This window comes from Rhincodon typus, chromosome 15 (assembly GCF_021869965.1).
Source record: "Rhincodon typus isolate 14 chromosome 15, sRhiTyp1.1, whole genome shotgun sequence".
Classification (NCBI taxonomy): Eukaryota; Metazoa; Chordata; class Chondrichthyes; order Orectolobiformes; family Rhincodontidae; genus Rhincodon; species Rhincodon typus.
In genome coordinates, this window is record NC_063346.1 from 40,221,265 (window position 1) to 40,240,786 (window position 19,522).

Genomic DNA, 19,522 nt, shown 5'->3' on the forward strand with positions numbered 1-19,522 from the left:
CTGGAAGTTCATTCCATACGCACGCCACCCTCTGCAGGAGAATGTTGCCCCTTTGGTCCCTTTTAAATCTTTCCCCTTAAACCTATGCCCACTAGTTTTGAACTCCCCTACCCTGGGGAGAAAAAAAAACTTGACTATTTGCCCTATCCATGCCCCTCATGATTTTATAAACTATTTTAAGGTCGCACTTCTCTCAATCTAGTCTACTGTGTTCACTGCTCACAGTATGGTCTCTACAATGGGGAGATGAAATGCAGACTAGATGACCGTTTTGCAGACTATCAAAATGACTCGGCTTCCTATTGCCTGCCACTTCAAAACTCCACTGTTTGCCTATGCCAGTATTTCTATCTCAGGTGTGCTTCAGTGCTCCAGTGAGGCTTAACGCAAGCTGGAGGAACAACACTTCATCTGCCTAGGTAATTGTGATTGATTTTATTGTCACATATACCGAAATACAGTGAAAAGTTTTTTGTTTACGAGTGATGCAGGCAGATCGCAGCAAGCAAAGGCTATGCAGATCAAAAAGCCTTAGAAGCTTGCAGGTTACATTATTTGAGGTTAGAGTCCATTTAGCAATCTGATAACAGCCATGAAAAAGCTGTTCCTGAACCTGCTTGTGTGTGTGTTTTGGCTTCTGGATCTTCTGCCTGATGGAAGAGGTTGTAGGAGATCATTACCAGGGTGCGATGGGTCTTTGATGTTGGCCAACTTTCTGTGGCAGTGAGCCATGTAAATAGAGTTCATGGATGGAAGGTTGGCTTCTGTGATGGTCCAGGCTGTGCACACAACCTTCTGCAGTTTCTTGGTCCTGAGCAGAGCAGTTGCTATACCAGGCCATTGTACAGCTAGACAGTATGCTTTCAATAATGCATCTGTAGAAGTTGGTGAGGGACCTTATGGACATGCCAAATTTCCTGAACTGCCTGAGGAAGAAGTGGTGTTATTGTGCCTCCTTGACTGTCGCATCTACATGGGAAGTCCATGACAGGACGTAGGTTATTGTCACTTTGAGGAACTTGATGCTCTTCACCCTCTCAAACTCAGTTCTGTTGATGTAGATGGGGGTGTGTTCGCCTCCTTTCTTTCCAAAGTTAATGATCTATTCTTCAGTTTTGCTGACATTGAGAGAGAGATGATTTTCGTTACACCATGTCACCAAGCCCTCTATCTCCCTTCTGTATTTTGACTCATCGTTGTTAGAAATCCGTCCCACTACAATGGTGTTGTCAGCAAACCATACAGGCTTCAGGATTCAGCATTGATTTTATTAATTTCAGAATGTGAACATCCTTTTCCTTGTTTGTTACCTTCCTGCAAAGCCCTAGATCCTGTTATGTGTGAAAAACACAAAGGAAAGAACTGCAGATATTGAAAATCAGAAACAAAAACAGGAATTGCTGGGAAAATTCAGCAGGTCTGGCAGCACCTGTGGAGAGAAATCAGAGTTAACATTTTTGGTCCAGTGACCCCTCTTCAGAATTGTATTGTATGAGTTGCTCCCAGTACAGTTGACCCATTCTCAACCATTTACACTTGTTGTTAATGCCCTCTTAGCAATTATCTCTCTCCTGGCTTATCCTCACAATCGTTTTTTTTAATTCCGTTGTGAAACGTGGGCATCGCTGGCAGGCCAGCATTTATTGCTTGTCCCTAGCTGCCCTTGATAAGGTGGTGGTCTGCAGCCTTGAACCGTTGCTGTCCATGTTTGCCTCTTTCTTTTCTCTCCTGTGCACAATCTCCCTGTTTTCTATTCTCTCCCCACCCTCGTCATCAGCATAAATACCACCATTCCCCAGCTATTTTCAGTTCTGACGAAGAGTCACAGGACTCAAAACGTTAACTCTGCTTTTCTCTCTCCAGGTGCTGCCAAACCTGTTGAGTTACGCCAGCACTTTCTGTTTCAGTACTGTACATTTGCCTGGATGAGTCCAGCTCCAGCAGCCCTCAAGAAACTCTACATTATCCAGGCATTAGCAACCCACTTCATTGCCATTTCATCCACTCCTTGAAATATTCACTCCTGCACGCACAGTAACAGCAATGTGTACCAATTACAAAATGCACTGCACTAACTCAAAGGTTCCTCTAACAGCACTTTCTAAACCAACTTCCTCAACCGCCCAGAAGGACAAGGACTGAGATGCATAGGAACACTATGACCTGAAAATTCTCCTCCAAGCCACAAACAATTCTGACTTGGATCTATATTGCTGTTCACTTATTGTTGCTGGTCAAAATCCTGGAACTTTCTTCCTAACTGCACTATGAGTGTGCCTACAATTCATGTTTGTTTGTAATATATGCAAATCATTTGGACGAAAATGTAGGTTGTCTGATTAGTAAGTTTGCAAACAACGTGAAAGTGGGGTTGTGGATAGTCAGGAGGGTTGCAAAGGATACAACAGGATATACGAGTGGGTCTAGGCCCGAAACATCAGCCTCTCTGCTCCTATGATGCTGCTTGGCCTGCTGTGTTCATCCAGCCCTGCACCTTGTTGCCTCGGATTCTCCAGCATCTGCAGTTCCTACTATCTCTGATATACGAGTAGTTCTGCTAAATCGTGTGTTTCATTAACGTGAATTGGCTGTAACACGATTTATGAATTGTGGATGCCATTTGGATAACGCGAACTTTCTGCTGTACAGGTATAGTGATTTTCTTAGCAATTTCCCTATAACACAATTTTCTCTGATAATTTTCTATAGCGCGACGTCACACAAGAATGCTGATATTGCGTATTAGTAGAACTACCTGTTGATCAGTTGGAAAGTTGGGCAGAGAAATGGTAGGCTGAATTTAATCCAGACAAGTATGAGGTGATGCAGTTTAGACAGTCAAATGCAAAAATACAGTACACAATAAATGGCAGGACTCTTAGGAGCATTTATATACAGAGAGATCTTGGGGTACAAGTCTCTAAGCTCCCTGAAAATGGCAACACAAGTGGATAGGGTGGTAAACAAGGCATACGACATGCTCGCCTTCATTAGTTGGGGCTTTGAGTATAAACGTTGGCAAGTCACATTGCAGCTGTATAAAACTTTAGTTAGACACACATTTGGAGTATTGTGTGCAGTTGCACTCACCACTATATAAGAAGGATTTGGAGGTTTTGGAGAGGGTGCAAAAGAGGTTTACGAAGATATTGCCAAGATTGGAATATATTAGCTATAAGGAGAGGTTGGACAAACTTGGATTGCTTTAGCTGGAGCGTCAGAGGCTGAGGAGCGACCTGATGGAAGTATATAAGATGATGAGAGGTGTACATAAGGTGGATAGTCTGAGTCTTTTTCCCAGTGTAGAAATGTTAAATACTCGGGGACATAGGTTAAAGGTCGGGGGGGGTGGGGGCGTTTAAAGGAGATGTACGAGACAAGTATTTTACACAGAGGCATGTAGAAAAACACATGAACAGTCAGGGAATAGAAGAACACAGACCATATACAGGCAGATTGGATTAGTTTAGATTGGCATCGTGGTAAGTGGAGATATGGTGGGTGGGTGGGGGTAGTGTTGTGCCAAAGGGCCTGTTTCCTGGATTGTACCATTCTCTGTTCTAGGGACTGCTGCAGTTCAAGAATGTGTGCCACTACCTTCTCAAGGGCAGTTAGGGATGGCAATAAATGAAGCCTATCCAGCGACATGTCAAACATTATTTTGCAGGAAATAAATAATCTCTCTGTTATCTTCTACTGAGCCCCTAGACTCTTGTATGTTTCAATTAGATCGACTGTCTTCTAAAATCTAGAGAATACAGGCACAATTCACTTAGCCTCTCAACATAGGAACATCCTCTTATCCCAGGGATTAATTTGGTGAACATTCACTGACCCCTCTAATGCAAGCAGTCCTTAAATACAGAGACCAAACTCTGCTGTATTCCAGATATGGTTCTGTACAATGTAACAAGATTTTTATTTCGGTACTCAAATCCCTTTGAACTAAAGACCATGGTCATTATTATTTATTAATTAAATTGTTTTTAACATCCAACATTTCAGCTTTTATTCTAACTCCATGTGTATGTCTCAATTTTTATTTTGACCTCTTTTAGATTATTAAAAATGAAGGATAATTAGTGGGTTTGCTGTCTGTGAGAATTTTTCAATTTGATTCGCTGTTTAGGTTGGTTGGTGACATCACCATTGCCGTACAAAAGGCATCATCCCTTCCCTACCACCACCATAGCTGATATCAGAATAAAGTTTAATGTCAGGGAAATTGAAATTCACATTGGATAGTTAGATCTGACTGGTGCAGAAGCGATGGGCTGAAGGGCCTTTTTCTGTGCTACAGACTTCTATGACTATCTTAGTGGGTAATTCATCAAAGTCAGCAACAAATGTTGTCACTTTCCTGCTGACCACAAAAATCCATGCTGTAGTTTTCAAGGCTAGAAGTGGTGTACCAGAGGGATTATTTCTCTATTTTCTTTCTCATATATACGGCTGATTATAAGTTGAAATTGGTGATGAAACAAAAGTAGAAAGATTGTGAATGACTGCAGAAGACCATATACAAGTTAGAAGTACAGACAGACAATTTACTGTGATTAAGAATTAAATAATACATCTTAAAAGCAAGGAGTGGATGTATAAACTTTTGAAGATGTTTTACTTCAAGGTAGCTATTGTGGCATCATCTTATCATTTTTCATGGTTTCATGCCAGTTTAAGAAAGTGCAGGTCATTCAACATCATTTTAGGAAAACTGGATCTACATGATACATTCAGAAGGATGTCATGGCTGGTTTGCTATGCAGAGTGACTTAAACAGTGCGTGTTCAATTTCTGCCCCAGCTGAGGTTACCATGAAAGACTGTCCTTCTCAACTTCTCCCCTCACCTGAGGCATGGTGACCTCAGGTTAAATCACCACCAGTTGTCTCTAATGATAGGACTATGGCAACTTTACTATCATTTCTAATTTTGAAAGTCATGCATTTCTACAGCATATTTCATGGCCACAGGACTTTGTAAAGTGCTTTATTCCCAATTAAATGCAGGTATAATGAATGAAACACAGAAGCCAATTTATGCACCATAAACTCTAACAACCACAATTTTATAACGATTAAATAATCTGTTTTGTGATATTTCCTGTACTCCGCTTCAAAACATACTGAAGGATTTTTCAAGGCTGACTCTCGAGTGCAAAATCTTTCAGTACTGCACCAAAATGTCAGACTTGATTTTTGTGCCCAACGCTTAGAACAAGACTTTGTTCCACAAGCTTCTGACTTAAAATCCAGAGTGCTAGCAACTGGGCTAAGGCCAATAGATTGAAAATATGGTTTGCTTGTGGTGAGACACATTTTAGTGCAGATTGTGTAGCAAGACAGCAGAATTCCTGAGTGCATTACAGCAGTTTCTGCTCGCTATTGTATAACCTCAGAGAAGTAGCCATCCACTGGAAGTGACGGGGATGGATATAAACAAGATGTTAACATTATGATGGTGTCATGTGCAATGGCTTCCTTCTTGGATTATTTTGGGTAGCACATTAATTACCTGAATAAGTCCAGCACCATTAACTGGATGCAGTTCGAGGTGATGTCTAATTGTTGACATTAATTCTTCCTTCCATTATTAGTGAGTCAGCCTCCAATATCCACGTGATATAATGTTAGCATTATCATTTGGGAAGTATCGATCATTTCTCCGAAACTTCTTAAACCCTCAAATGTTGAAATGTTCAATTATCCATTTCCCACTGAATTCCAATAGTTGATCACCATGTAGAAATAGGAGCAGCTGAATTAAAGAGACAACATTCTTGTGACTGCACAGGAAGTATTTGCATTGTGTGTCCTTTTCTGAAGATCCCTACAGTCTTAGGCTGCTATGCATCTGGATCGTTTGAGGTTGTAAGTGCAGGCATTTGCAATGTGTCTCGGTCTACAGCACAAAGCTAAACACAGTGTTGCAAACGCAGCGGAATACATCTAGATGTCAATGGCCCTTGTTACAATGTAGTTTTCTACAGTGTGACTGGTTTCCCCAGAGAACAGTGTGCTATTGATAAGTGACATTACAAGAAGAATCCCTCTCTTGGAGGCAGTATCATATATGGAAAGGAAATGGGTCCAGTTCATGATTATTCAGCTGGTCTGTGACCTTCAGGTGTACCGAGATATACCTGCCACTCTGTCAACTTGCACAATGCTCTTGTTTTAAAATAGCTTCATATGACAACAATATTTCAAGATGATACCTGTCCATCTGGTTGGTTGGTTGTTGGGGAAGCAGCTATACCATCTTGAGCTGTTATTAGCTCCACCAATTGTGTCACAATTCAGTTGATCCAGAAAACACCTTGGGGTCAGCAGTACATTCTTGTAATGGGCCAAAATAAACATCTGGTAAATATTTACCTGACTCTTCAACTTTAGGGGAAGGGCAAGTAGTCATGCTTTCAGCTAGGAGATACAAAGCTGATGGAAATATCTGGGTTCCTGCCCAAGTAAAAGAATATATCTCAGCATATTGTCTAATTTGGATTTACCAAATGTGTCAAAATGTGTCAAACCCTGGAAGGAAGCTGTGATTCTGCCAGAACCAAGTTACAGATGGAATGGTTAACAATGACTTGTAGCTTCAGATTTGGGAAAAGTATCAGTGGATTGGAAAGGTCACACCCTTATTCGAAATGGGCCAGGGAGACAAAAAAACAGCTAACTATATACCAGTTAGTTTAACATCTGTCATTGGGAAAATGTTAGAATCTATTATAAAGTAAGTAATAGCAGAGCATTTGGAAATACATAATATAATCAAGCAAAGTCAATATGGCTTCATGAAAGGGAAATCATCCCTGTCAAATTCATTAGAATTTTTTAAAGAGGGAACAAGCAGAATAGATATGGGAAAATCAGAGAATAAAATACTTTTTGGATTTCCAAAATACTTTTTGAAAAGTTACCGCATACTAGGCTATTTAATAAGAGGCCATGATATTGGTGGTACTATATTAGCATGGACGGAGGTTTGGGTAACTAATTGTAAATGGAGATTTTGGACAAAAGTCTTTTTCAGGATGGTAATGTGTAACTGTTGGAAAAAGACAGGGATCAGTGTTAGGGCCATAATTATTTACAAACCTTTAATGACTTGGATGAAGAAAGTGAATGTACTATCACCACGTTTGCAGATGACACAAGAAAAGGGAACACGAGTGATGAGGATGACACCAACAGTCCGCAGGAGGATATAGACAGGTTAAGCAAGTGGGCAAAAGAATTGGTAAATACAATATAATGTGGGAAATTTGTGAGGTTTTGCATTGATAGGAAGAATAGAAATGCAAAATGTTACTTAATGGGAAAAGATTGCAGAAAGCTGCAGCACAGAGGGATTCAGGAGTCTTGATGTATGCATCACAGAAAGTTAGCATCCAAGTTCAATGAGTAATACGGAAGGCAAATGGAATGCTAGCCTCTATTCCAAAGGGAATGGAGTGTAAAATGGTTGCTAAAATTTTTACAAGGCACTTGTCAATCTAAACCTGAAATACTGTGCACAGGTTTGGTTCTCTTCTCTAAGAAAAGATATTTGGCATTGGTGACAGTCCAGGGAAGGTTTGTTAGTTTAATATTAGTTATGAAGGAAGCTTCTTAGGGGGGTTGAGTAGAATGGGTGTTTATTTATTGGAGGTTAGACAAATGAGTACAAACCTTATTGAAACATATAAGGTCAGGGTAGTCAATATGCAGAAATTCTGAAGTAGGGTCACCAGACCTGAAACATTAATTCTTATTTCTCTTCACAGATGTTGCCAGACCTGCTGAGCTTTTCCAGCAACTTCTGTTCTGGTTGCAGAAATTCTTCACTGAAGAAGACTGTTGAGGTTGAGTCATTAAGTGTATTCAAGGCCATGATAGACAAATTTTTAATCAGTAAGGGATTCAAGGTTTATAGGGATAAGGTAGGAAATGGAGTTGAGGATAATCAGGTTGGCTATGATCTCATTGAAGGTGGAGCAGATGCAATGGGCTGAATGACCTACTTCTCCTACATCTAATGGTCTTATAGGATTTTTAAAGTGCCTTTGATCTAGGACAATGTTGCAAGGTGCTTTACCAAAATATAAATAAATAAAACTTGACAGAGCCACATGAGATATTTGGGTGGAGTCTCTTGATGACACAGCCAAGTTTTGAGGAATGTCTTAAAAGAGAAATAGAGAGTTAAAGATTCAGAAAAGTTTAGAGATGAATTTCTGAGCTTGGGATCTTAGTGACAGAAGATGGAATGACAACGATGGAAATGACTGAAGTCGGGATGTTTGAGTGCAGATATCTTAAGAGGGCTATGGGACTAAAAGAGATGACAGCAATAAGGAGGGTTGAGACCATTCAGAAACTTGAAAATGAGAATGAGAATTTTAAATTTGAAATGTTTCTAATCTGGGAACCATTATACTTCATTGTTCCTTGAGTGATGGATGAACTCAGCTTGCTGTGGGTTAGGACGTGAGGGATCAAGTGTTGCAAATGTTTATGAAAGGTAAAATTTGGAAGAATTGGAACAATGCACAATTACAGCACTTAGTAATAGATACAACAACCTGTGAGCATTCCTGGAAGTATTCCTTTACAGTATGTGAATTACAGGAATATTTGTTATAGCTACACAAGCATGTGATGTATTTCCAGTCTGGCACAATTTCAGGCTGCAAATTCTTGGATATGTGAATGGGATGGATGGATTGGGTGTTAAGTACCTATCAGCAGAAACATGTGTTTGGCTGTTGGAACTGTCAGAGGCTGAGCAGTGACTTTATAGAGGTTTATAAAATCATGAGGGGCATGGATAGGGTTAAATGACCAGCTCTTTTCCCTGTGGTGGGGGAGTCCAAAACTGGAGGGCATAGGTTTAACATGAGAGGGGAAGGATTTAAATAGGACCGAAGGGGCAACTTTTTCACTTGGAGGGTGGTGCGTGTATGGAATGAGCTGTCAGGGGAAGTGGTGGAGGCTAGTACAATTACAACATTTTACAAGGCCGCTGGATGGGTATATGAATAAGAAGGGTTTAGTGTGATATAGACCAAATACTGGCAAATAGGCCTAGATTTTTTTAGGATACCTGGTTGGCATGGACAAGTTGGATGGAAGGGTCTGTTCCTGTGTTATACATTTCTACAATATTATGACTATAACTTTCTTGAGGTTTGCAATCTCAGCTGGGCAAGAGTCTTTTTCAAATTATAGCAATATCTACTATATATACAGTATGACACTGTAGAGTAGTTGAGTTGCAGTCCCACTGTGAGGAAAGGTCAAAGTAGGGGTTGTAGCCTCAAATTAATGGAGCAAAAGCAAAATGATACAGATATTGGAAACCTGAAATAAAATTTAAAAATGCTGGCAGATATCAGGTCAGGCAGCATCTGTGGAGAAATTTGTTTTTCTATCTTTGCTGAAAAACTAATTGAGTCAATGTGGCAAGGACAATGAGACCATAAAATCTATGCCTGCTCTCTGTAGAACATTGGTGAGGTCAAGACCCTGAGGAGTGTAAGGAACTCTTAGGCAACAGAGGCTGCTATGGAACAATGACAGAGTTAAAACAGCTGAACCCCCATTCTCATAGGCCTCACTGAGAAACTGCAGCAATTGTCAGGTCTCGAAATAGGGTCCAGTAAGGCAAAGGTTTGGGAAGAAAAAAAAACTGCAGATGGTGGAATTCAGAAACTAACACTGAAATTGCTCAGAAAACTCAGCAGGTCTGGCACTATCTGAATATTCTGAAGAAGGTTCACCATCCAAGACATTAACTCTGTTTTTGCTCCACAGATGCTACCAGAGCCGAGTTTTCCCAGCAATTTCTGGTTTTGCTACAGGTGTGGGAAGCACTACTGTACAGCCATCCAGTCGTTCTCAATGGACCCGAAACGTTCGCTCTGATTTTACTTTCCTTCACAGATGCTGCCAGACCTGCTGAGCTTTTGTAGCAACTTTTTTGTTCCAGATTTACAGCAGCTACAGTTCTTTTGGTTTTTATTCAATCAGACCCATTCCTCCTGCTAAAACCCCATAATTTTACGAGTTCTGTGCTCACGTTCTTATCTACTTTCCCAGTGTAGGTATTGGGCATTTCCCCTTCCGCTACTTTAGTGAAGTTTCAGGTCCTTGGTCCACGTTAATGTTCTTCCTCCCATCACCTCTGCATCTGTTGCTCAAAACTGTGACCCTCGGCCTTTTGTGCAATCAGCTAATGAACACAATTTTACTTTACTTAAAAAAAAGTTCTGAGGAAGGGTCACCAGACCCGAAACGTTAACTCTGTTTTCTCCTTCATAGAAGCTGCCAGACCTGCTGAGCTTTTCCAGCACCTTTGTTTTTGCTTACTTTACCTACCTCGTCCGAACATGCTGCACTCGATATTACCATCAGAAAGTCCTCAAACACCTTTGGGATGAAGCAGGAAGCAGAAAGTAGCCCCGATTTTTTTTTTGTAACCAAACGTAATGGTTAAAATACCTAACCCCCACCCCCTCCAAATCTTTCTATTAAATCTTCTCTGCATGCTCTCTGACATGTGGAGGTCGTGCCCCCCCCTGCTATTTCTTTCCCAGTAATAGGCTGGCAGCTGGTACCCTCTAAGAGCAGCCTTGCTGCACCCCCCCCGGCTCTCACAAAGCCTGCACTGTGCTCTGCCAGGTACTTGGCAAGGGGTGGGCAGAGCCTGGCCCAGGAAGCGCTGTGATTGACGTGGCCGCGCAGCCACTTAACGTTCAGGAGGCAACAATCGAACGTTCCGACGGGCAGCCGGACGGACCAATCAGACGGTGGCAAGGGCGGGACGTGTTGGGCTGTCAATCAAGCGGCTTTTAAATGGCTACAGTGCGGCCCGCGACCGCTGCTTGAGCCCTCCCGGGCACAGCGACAGCGATAGCGGTATTTCTGCAACTACTACTCCTGCAGCAGCAGCATTTCCACTAAACCACAACCCGACCGGCCATGGCCAGCGAGGAAGAGCAGGGCGGCTGCCGGACCAGGCAGAGGTTTGAGGAACTTTGTCAGAAATTGAACATGGACGAGGGTGCAAAATGTGAGGCTTGGGCAAGTTACGAGAGCATCAGCAGGAAATACACCCTGGAGGTGAGTGTGTGGGACAGAGGGTGAGAGACACACAGTGAAAGCTGCCTGACTATAAGGGGGCGTGTACCCGAGGTGACATCTGCGAGTAAATAAGTACCCACTGACAGCTGAGGGGGAGGGGGAGGGTCAGAGGTAATTCATTGCGTGTATATTAGTTTGCAACATTGGAATTCAGCATACAAGGAATACATACATCAGGCTATTGCACTCAATTCGTTTGAAAGTTAATGTTTTGCCTGTTTTGTTTTTAATTTTCACGAGGGGCTGAGCGGGTTTGTTGCTGATGCTAAACCTTGCAGAACAGGGGCAGGCCTGCCCTTCGGCGCTGCCATTTAAAGTAGTTTAAAGTCCTCGCTCCAATTCGAGAAACTTGCACATTCTCGTTCAGCAATGCCTTGCCCGGCCCACCTTGCCAAAAGCAAAGTTTCAAACCGTCCACGTAAACAACTAAGCCTTGTGTTGGAAGAGGAAGCACCGGAAGAGCGTCTCGCCTGTTTATGCTGTGAATTTGACATATGTAGAGATAAGAAGGGCCAATCAGACAAGCAAAACATTCAACAGTTTCTCCATCAATTCCAGTGTTTATGCACACAGTATCCCAATTAGGGGTGCCCTGAGTGTTAACCTCTAACAAATTATTTTGCGGTACCAAGCATAAATTCGTGTCCTGCCAGTTTAACTATGACCCTGTGTCTTACTCTTATTTTAGTTTGAAATAAATAACTTTTTTAAATCGTGCCCTTCATGTTTTTGGGATAGTCAAATCACTTTACAGCCAATCAGTTTCTGTTTAAACGTATTCACTGTTGTTTGTTGCGTCGTCAGATTTCACAAACAGTAATTAAATTTTTGTTTTTGCAGCCTAGGTAGAAATCCAGACAGGACCTCTGTGTTACCTCACCCAATGGTCAAATGATGTACAAATCCAAATCAGTCTTGTCCTAATCTATCACTCTAAATAATATGCAGAAACTATGGTATTGGAAGGTCAATTAGCAGCCTTCTGATTATGATTCTGATTCTCAGTGCTTGCATTATTGCGTTTTGACAATGTTTTTGATTTATATCTTTTAGGTTGTCTATTGTAATTACTCATATAAAATGCACTCTTTACACTGACATTAAAGACTCCGTGTTTCTCTCAATATTTTTTGTAACCTTTATGTGCTTTAAATGTTGAAAAGTTGCTGTTATGTTTTGTTGCAAAGATCAATTGAGTGCAAGAGTGGAGAGGCTATGCTTCAGTTATACAGGGCATTGGTGAGACCACATTTCGAGTACTGTGTACAGTACTGGTCACGGTGCTTGTAGAAGGATTCTAATGTGTTGGAAGTAGTTCAGAGAAGGTTTGACTCGACCCACACCTGGAGTGAGTGGATTGTCTTTTGAGGAAGGCTTAGACAAGCTAAACTTGCATCCTCTGGAGTTTAGAAAGGTCAGAGGTGACTTAATTGAAACATATAAGATCCTGAGGGGACTTGACCAGGTGGATGTGAAAAGGATGTTTCCTCTTGTGGGAGAATCTAGAATTAGTGATCATAGTTTAACAATAAAGTGTTGACCAATTTAAGACAGATGAGAAAAACATTTTTCTCTGAGGACTGTGAGACTTTGGAATTCCCTTCCTCAAAAGTCAATTGATGCAGAATCTTGAAATATTTTTAAGGTAGATAGATTCTTACTTACCAAGGGGTTGAAAGATTATTGGGGGTATGCAGGAAAACAGTTAAAGTTAAAATGAGGTCAGCTATGATCTTATTGAATGGTGGAGTGGGCTTAAAGGGCTGGGTGGCCTAAGGAACTAAGAGTTCCTTTGTTTGTATGTTTGTATACTAGAGATTGATCTGCGATCCTTGTAATCGACATCTCCAGAGTCTGAAACTCTGCTCAATTTTGTCAACTAACACTGAACTTGCTGATTTATGAGGCCCTAGTTTAAATAAATGGAAAACACAGCTACATAAGATGTTTTTTTAAATTAGTGATTCCCAACAGTTGGTGCCTCCTTTCCTGTCAAAGGTCCCTCATTATTGTTATTTCCCAGCATCATGCTCAACACTCCTACAATTCACTTTCTCTCTTTTCTGCCTGATTTCTGATGTGTCAACAATGCCAACCTTTCTAATTAAGGTACTCCAATATATATGTTGCACACCATGATGTATCCATTGTATTTGACACAATCAGCCCAATTCATCACCTCTCTCACACATACTTCTTTGTAGCCTATGTTCACAAGGCCACCTGTTCAGTTTCAGCCACAGCACTGGATTCTCTACCACCTCAACAGTTACCTCTGCAGAACTTTTTTGGCTATATTCTTGGCTACCTTTTCCTTATTGACATGTTGCTCCTTAGTGATTGACACTATTCATGGATTCATCTGACAGCCATTTCTCCTCTGTCAGCCTGTCTATCTGAAATTAACACATGCTGGAGCTTTAATTTTTTCCGATAGCAATCTGCAAAAGATTGAAAATATTTTATTTTGCTCCCATCCTTATTCCCATAACCTGAAATGTAGGCCCTTGCTACGTTTACAAATGTCTGAAATATTCCAACATAATTTACAAACTCCTGCTTACCAGCTGTAGAAAGAGATCTTGGAGTACAGGTTCATAGTTCCTTGAAAGCAGAGTCGCAGGTAGACAGCAGGAGAAGTTTGGTACGCTAGCCTTTATTGGTCAGTGCATTGAACATTGGCTGGACAGGACATTGGTTAGGGCACTTTTGGGAAATATGCATTCAGTTCTGATCTCCCTGCTATAGGAAAGATGTTGTGAAACTTGAAAGGGTTCAGAAAAGATCGACAAGGTTATTGCTGGGGTTGGAGGGTTTGAGCTACAAGGAGAGGTTGAATAGACTGGGGGTATTTTCATTGGAGCATCAGAGGCCGATTGGTGACCTTTTAGAAGTCTATAAAATCATGAGGGGCATGGAAAGGGCGAATAATCAAAGTCTTTTTTTCTCCCCCGGTGTAGGGGAATCCAAAATTAGAGGGCATTGGTTTAAGGTGAGAGGGAAAAGATTTAAAAGGGACCTACTGGGCAACTTTTTCCACACAGAGGGTGGTGCATGTATGGAATGAGCTACCAGAGGAGGTGGTGGAGGCTGGTACAATTAGAACATTTAAAAGGCATCTAGATGGGAACATGAATAGGAAGGTTTAGAGGGATATGAGCCAAATGCTGTCAAATGGGAATAGATTAATTTAGAATATCTGGTCAGCATGGACGAGTTGGACAGAGGGGTCTGTTTCCGTGCTGTACATCTCTATGACTTCCTGATCAGTACACATGATATGCTTAATCATGGAAGCTTCATCATTCTTCAGTCTTGTGAATTCATCAATGTGTCACACAATATGCTGCTGTACTAAATTTCTTTCGCAGCTGATCATGTTTCTCTGCTCCCAGCTTCCCTGAGTAACTGTTTAGAATACTGTGCCTGTTAATGGAGGATCCATCCTATTGGCCTCCAAAGAACTGACCTTTTGCTGAAAAATGCACTTACGACCCATGAACAGCTGATTAGCACAGACTTAGCAACTCGGAAAGACCAAAAATGTACACAAGAATGGAAGAATTTTATGATGCATTAAGCTAATTGTGCCATGATAAAAACAATGGAAGAGAGTGCTGAGCATGAGAATTAAAGGGCTCTGAGATATCCAAAACTACATGAAGGACTGTGTGCTGAGGGAGAGGGAGTAAGAGGTAAATCTTTGTAAGAGTATGTGGATCAATGGTGAGAATTTCTCTGGACCTAAGAATGAGAATACATTCCAGTAAAGGACAGTTGAATGGGAGCATGTGTACAAAGGTGTTGAAATGTTTAATAATGTGCAAGAGGTAGTTAATATGTTGTTTTTACTTAAAGTAGTGAATTGCCATTGCAGAAATACAAAAAGATTATGAACAGATTGGTGTATGAAATAAGTTTTGGACCTCCAAGAGCGTGTTTTTTCATGTAATATACTTTTGTGAGTATTTAGTAAGTATTGGTATTAAGTTAGTGAACTGCAACTAGTTTCCTTTCCACAATTTTTTGTTTCTGATGTCTTGTTTGGTAAAGAAAAGTAATCAAACCTCGTCAGCAAGGAAACTATCTTTTACATTCAGGTTAGTGGTCAGATTATTTTTGCTTGGTTAATCTTGACAGGGGAAGCAGCTAAATTTTCTAATTTGCAAGAACATATTTGAAATTAACACTAGGACCACTGCATAAATAGTGAGAACTTAGAACATTGCCGTCACATTTGATACAGTTCCTCAGTAAAAGACCACATGTATTTATTTATTGTTATCTCCGCATCATTCAGTTAGCTTCAGAGAGTTTCTATTTGTTTTTTAAAACTTTTTTTAAATTTTTGATCGAAAATGTTTTAGCTGTAATAATTACAAAAAATTAATATCGCTCATAGGTGTCATTTTTCAAAACAGCTGGAAGAGGGCTAAGTGGAGGCCTGTTCTGACTACTATTTCTTCATCCTTCCAATTAACTGTTTCACTTACAGCAAGCTATGTAAGTTACAGTTTTATCTGTAAAGTTTAGGAGTTGGGCAATAGTGCTGTAATACTACAGTGTCCCACAGGAAGCATAATGGATGGAGCCAATACAGTGTGGAGCTGGAGGAACACAGGGGTCAGGCAGCATCAGGGGAGCAGGAGAATCGATTGTTTCAGGCCTAGATCCTTCATCAGGACTCCTTGTGTTGCCTAACCTGCTGTGTTCCTCCGCTCCACCTGTATTGGCTCCCACTCCAGCATCTGCAGTTTTTGCTAACTCCTAATGGATGGAGCTCTGGTTTGACTGTTATCAGAGCTTTAATATGTAATATGAATAGCCGTACTGTGGAATTTTATGTGTACGTGTATTGAAGGTGACGTTCACTAAAACAATGGATAGTAATTTTAAATGCATTAACTACATTCAGATGACAGCACTTTGTAGCTAATATGATAAAAGTTCATATTACTCAGCGGCATTTATTTTATGAAAGTCCTGTGTATGGAAATTCCGGAGTGTGGGAAACAGGCATTGTCAGCAATTGATTATTTTCATTGCTCCAGCCATTTGTACCTCAATCGCCAAATCAGTGTTACATATCAGCATCTCCCTGAACGTCAGTGGACCTTGATATGTCGAGGAGTGAGTCTGATTACACATCATAAACACCGGTATCTGGTTCTACGTTCCTGACAGAACAAATAAACTATTGAATGCAGCCCTCATTGTGACGTGATTTAAAGAGACTTTCCATATAGCATAGAGTCACACAGCATGGAAACAGACCCCATGGTCCAACTCGTCCATGCCGATCAAATTTCCCAAACTAAAGTAGTCCCATTTTCCTGTGTTTGCCCCATATCCCTTTAAATCTTTCCTCTCTGTGTACCTGTCCGAATGTCGCGTAAATTTTGTAACCGTACCTGCATTTACCACTTCCTCTGGTAATTCATTCCGTGTGTGAACCACCCTCTGTGTGGAAAAAATTGCTCCTCAGGTCCCTTCTCAAATCTTTCTCCACTTGCCTTAAAATTATGCCCTCTAGTTTTGAACTCCCTAACACTAGTGAAAAAACTTTTGCTGCTCACCTTATTTATGCCCCTCACGATTTAATAAACTTCTATAAGGTCACCCCTCAACCCTCTATGCTCCATTGCAATTGATGGGTACAGATCGTAGGGTATCTTGATCCAGGATATCTTGAGTGTGACAAGGGGAAAAAAATTCCTCCATTCTTTTCCCAAAAAATGTGGTATGTGTGATGACAACCGTATTATACTGTCAGTTTAATTTATTAAGTAGTCCTCACTAATTCTTCGAAGAATAGTTTAAAGAAAGGTCCTTTCTTCTAAGTGATGTAATACATATACTTTGAAAAGGAGTAATCTGCAGGACTCTGGGCATGAACACATCAGTAGGACTAATTGGATAGACCATTGAAAGAGACACAATGGACAGGCACAATGGGACAAATGCTTGCTTCTGTGCTGTCTGATTGCAATACAACTATATACAAAGTACTAAGGCATTTGTGTCCATGCTTGGACCAGTTCACACAAAGATTAGATCAAAAGGGAAAAGTAAATCTTTTATTTGGCTCAAGCACCTCCTAGATTTCCTTCAAAACCATCCCCTTACTAGCGACAAAAATGTCTTAAAAGCAAATAACTAGTGGTGCATCATGTCAGTGAGAGTGCAGGAGCTATTTTACTCTTCATTTGATTTCTCTGTCTTATCTCTGTCTTTTGCCAACTTCAATCCTAATTCTGTTCTATTCCTCTGCCTCGTGCCCACTGGCTACCACTTTTTTTTCTCTCAGGTTTTTGGTTTCCTATTCCACAAAGTATAAATTTTTAAGAAAAGTATAACTATAAGTTTTAATTAAAGTATAACTATATTTAATTACTTTCTTTTCTGCACCCTGCCTCATTTCTTCCTTTTACAAATCAGCAAGTTGTATCAATAAAATATGTTGCTTTAAAAACTCAAACTCAACAATACGAACTATCTGAACTAGAGACTGTCACTTTAAGGCCATTTAATTGAAGTTGTAAAGACATTTGGATAAGTACATGGGTAGGAAAGGTGTGGATGGATATAGGCCAAATGCAGGCAAGTTCAGTTTGAGAACATGGTTGATGTGAACGAGTTGGACTGAAGGGCCTGTTTCCATGCTGTATGATTCCATGACACTGGCTGTACTGGTATTGGTGTATAAATGAATGGAGATTTGTTTTGTTTTAGGGAGAAGATCTTCACTGGTTGGCTTGTGCCCTGTATGTAGCATGTAGAAAAGCCATTCCCTCAGTGGGAAGGGGCACTGTAGAAGGGAATTGTGTCTCCTTAACAAAGATCCTACGCTCTTCTGAACTCAGGTAGGAGTATACAATTGATTTGTTTAAAACAATATTTGATTAATTATAATTACTGAATTAATATGCGTCAGTTGCAGTTCACCCACTGGATTCTTACTGATGGTAGATTTATATGTCCACAGTAGATTCCTTGAGTTCCTACTATCTCTGAAACAGCTTAGCTTCTGTCTGTTTATGTTATTTGGAGTGACAGTGACATCACTGTTGTTACATCTGTGCTGAGGAGAAATAGCAACAAAAAGTAGGTAGGTTAGAATATAAAGCTGCATTCCACAAAAAGCAGTTTTGAGGAGAAAACTGCTCTTACAGCTGTACTTTAGTTTTTTTTTTATACAACTATCAATAAGTAATAGAGGAATATTACTCTCTTTGCCCTTTTAAGATATTTTGAAATTCAACATTAAAATAGGAATTCACAGCACAACGTTGTAACTATTCAGTACTGATTTAGTAACACCACAGATTTGGCTCAAAAATGACCTACAGCTAATTTTGTTATCTCGAAACAAGCCACATTTTGGTGATTAAAATACTTCATCCAGGAAAATCTACCACCAAAGTGTGCAATATCCATAGCTGGTTAGGGAAAAGTATTACAGTGTGATTAGATCTGAATATGGTCCCTCTTCCTTCCTATCTGTTGGTTACAGAAACTGGCTTGACACCTCCAGAATGAAACCCATGTTGATAATTTTTCACAAAAGGTTTTATTTCAAAGTTATCTTGTCAGAAGGTACCTTTTGGAATCTGTCTATGCAATTTAAATGAAGCTATGCAGATCAGCACTAGGTCAGCCACATCGGTAAAAGCCTCACCCAACCCACTTCGGACCACTGTCCCTTGAGAGAGGAGAATCCTGCTCTGGGATCTTCTCTCTATAAGGAATTTTACCACCAACACATTTGAACGCTGATACGTTATGTTCAGGAAAGTATTAACCAGTTTGACTTGTGTCTGGAACAGTTTGATAGAATTCTTCAATAAGATGCAAAAATGGGCAGACATGGCAGATCTATCCCAAGAATTCAGGGAGCGTACAGAAAAGCTGGAGAGGAATTTCACAGTTTCTGCTGTCATCTTCAAAAAGTGCGAGCCTATTTTTCGTGACCTTTTTAAGGACCCTCAAGAAGAACAGCCACCACGACAGCACAGGGGTCGGAAACAAAGGTGAGACCTAAAATGGCCAAAGAAATGTACCGTCTACTCAGTAAGTTGCCATTTGTGGAATATTTAAACATGTCCTAATTTGCAGTATGCAAATTTGCATAAAACTGCCTTCAACTAAGTTGGTAAGGCATGAGGTTTCTTTCAGTAAGTAGTACATTTTACAAATTGCAAGTGTATTGCTTAATAATTGTTATATTTAATTTCTGCGGATGCTCAATATGGCAGCTGTTTGCTAATAAAAAATTACAATTGAAATTTCATTTTAGGGGTAGTTAAAGTTTAGCTAATTGATATTTGGAATTAGTATTGAAGAGCACCTGTCCCTTCCATAGGCTGACGTTTCAGTAAGAAGGGTCTAGGCCCG

The 19,522-nt window shown here is 40.5% G+C and overlaps 1 protein-coding gene and 1 long non-coding RNA gene across 2 annotated transcripts; one reads left to right on the top strand and one right to left on the bottom strand.

Annotated features, from left to right (window-relative positions):
* Positions 1-420: 420 nt before the first annotated feature.
* Positions 421-10,679, bottom strand: LOC125485025. Its single transcript, XR_007263803.1, has 3 exons — positions 10,364-10,679; positions 5,514-5,756; positions 421-1,429 (listed from the first exon to the last, which is right to left on the bottom strand). It is a non-coding gene; the product is annotated as an uncharacterized LOC125485025 (long non-coding RNA).
* A 129-nt stretch (positions 10,680-10,808) lies between these two features.
* On the top strand, positions 10,809-19,182 carry LOC125485066 (retinoblastoma-like protein 2). The gene is made up of 3 exons (XM_048606123.1): positions 10,809-11,107; positions 17,861-17,991; positions 18,955-19,182. Exons 1-3 carry the CDS (start codon positions 10,967-10,969, stop codon positions 19,160-19,162), a joined length of 480 nt encoding a protein of 159 aa, XP_048462080.1. The 5' UTR covers positions 10,809-10,966; the 3' UTR covers positions 19,163-19,182.
* Positions 19,183-19,522: the final 340 nt, after the last annotated feature.

Coding starts and splice junctions, on each gene's coding strand:
- LOC125485066 (XM_048606123.1), top strand. CDS start 10,967: ATGGCCAGCGAGGAAGAGCAGGGCGGCTGCCGGACCAGGCAGAGGTTT. Junction 11,108..17,860: donor GCAGGAAATACACCCTGGAG/GTGAGTGTGTGG, acceptor GTTTTGTTTTAG/GGAGAAGATCTTCACTGGTT. Junction 17,992..18,954: donor CTACGCTCTTCTGAACTCAG/GTAGGAGTATAC, acceptor TGTCTGGAACAG/TTTGATAGAATTCTTCAATA.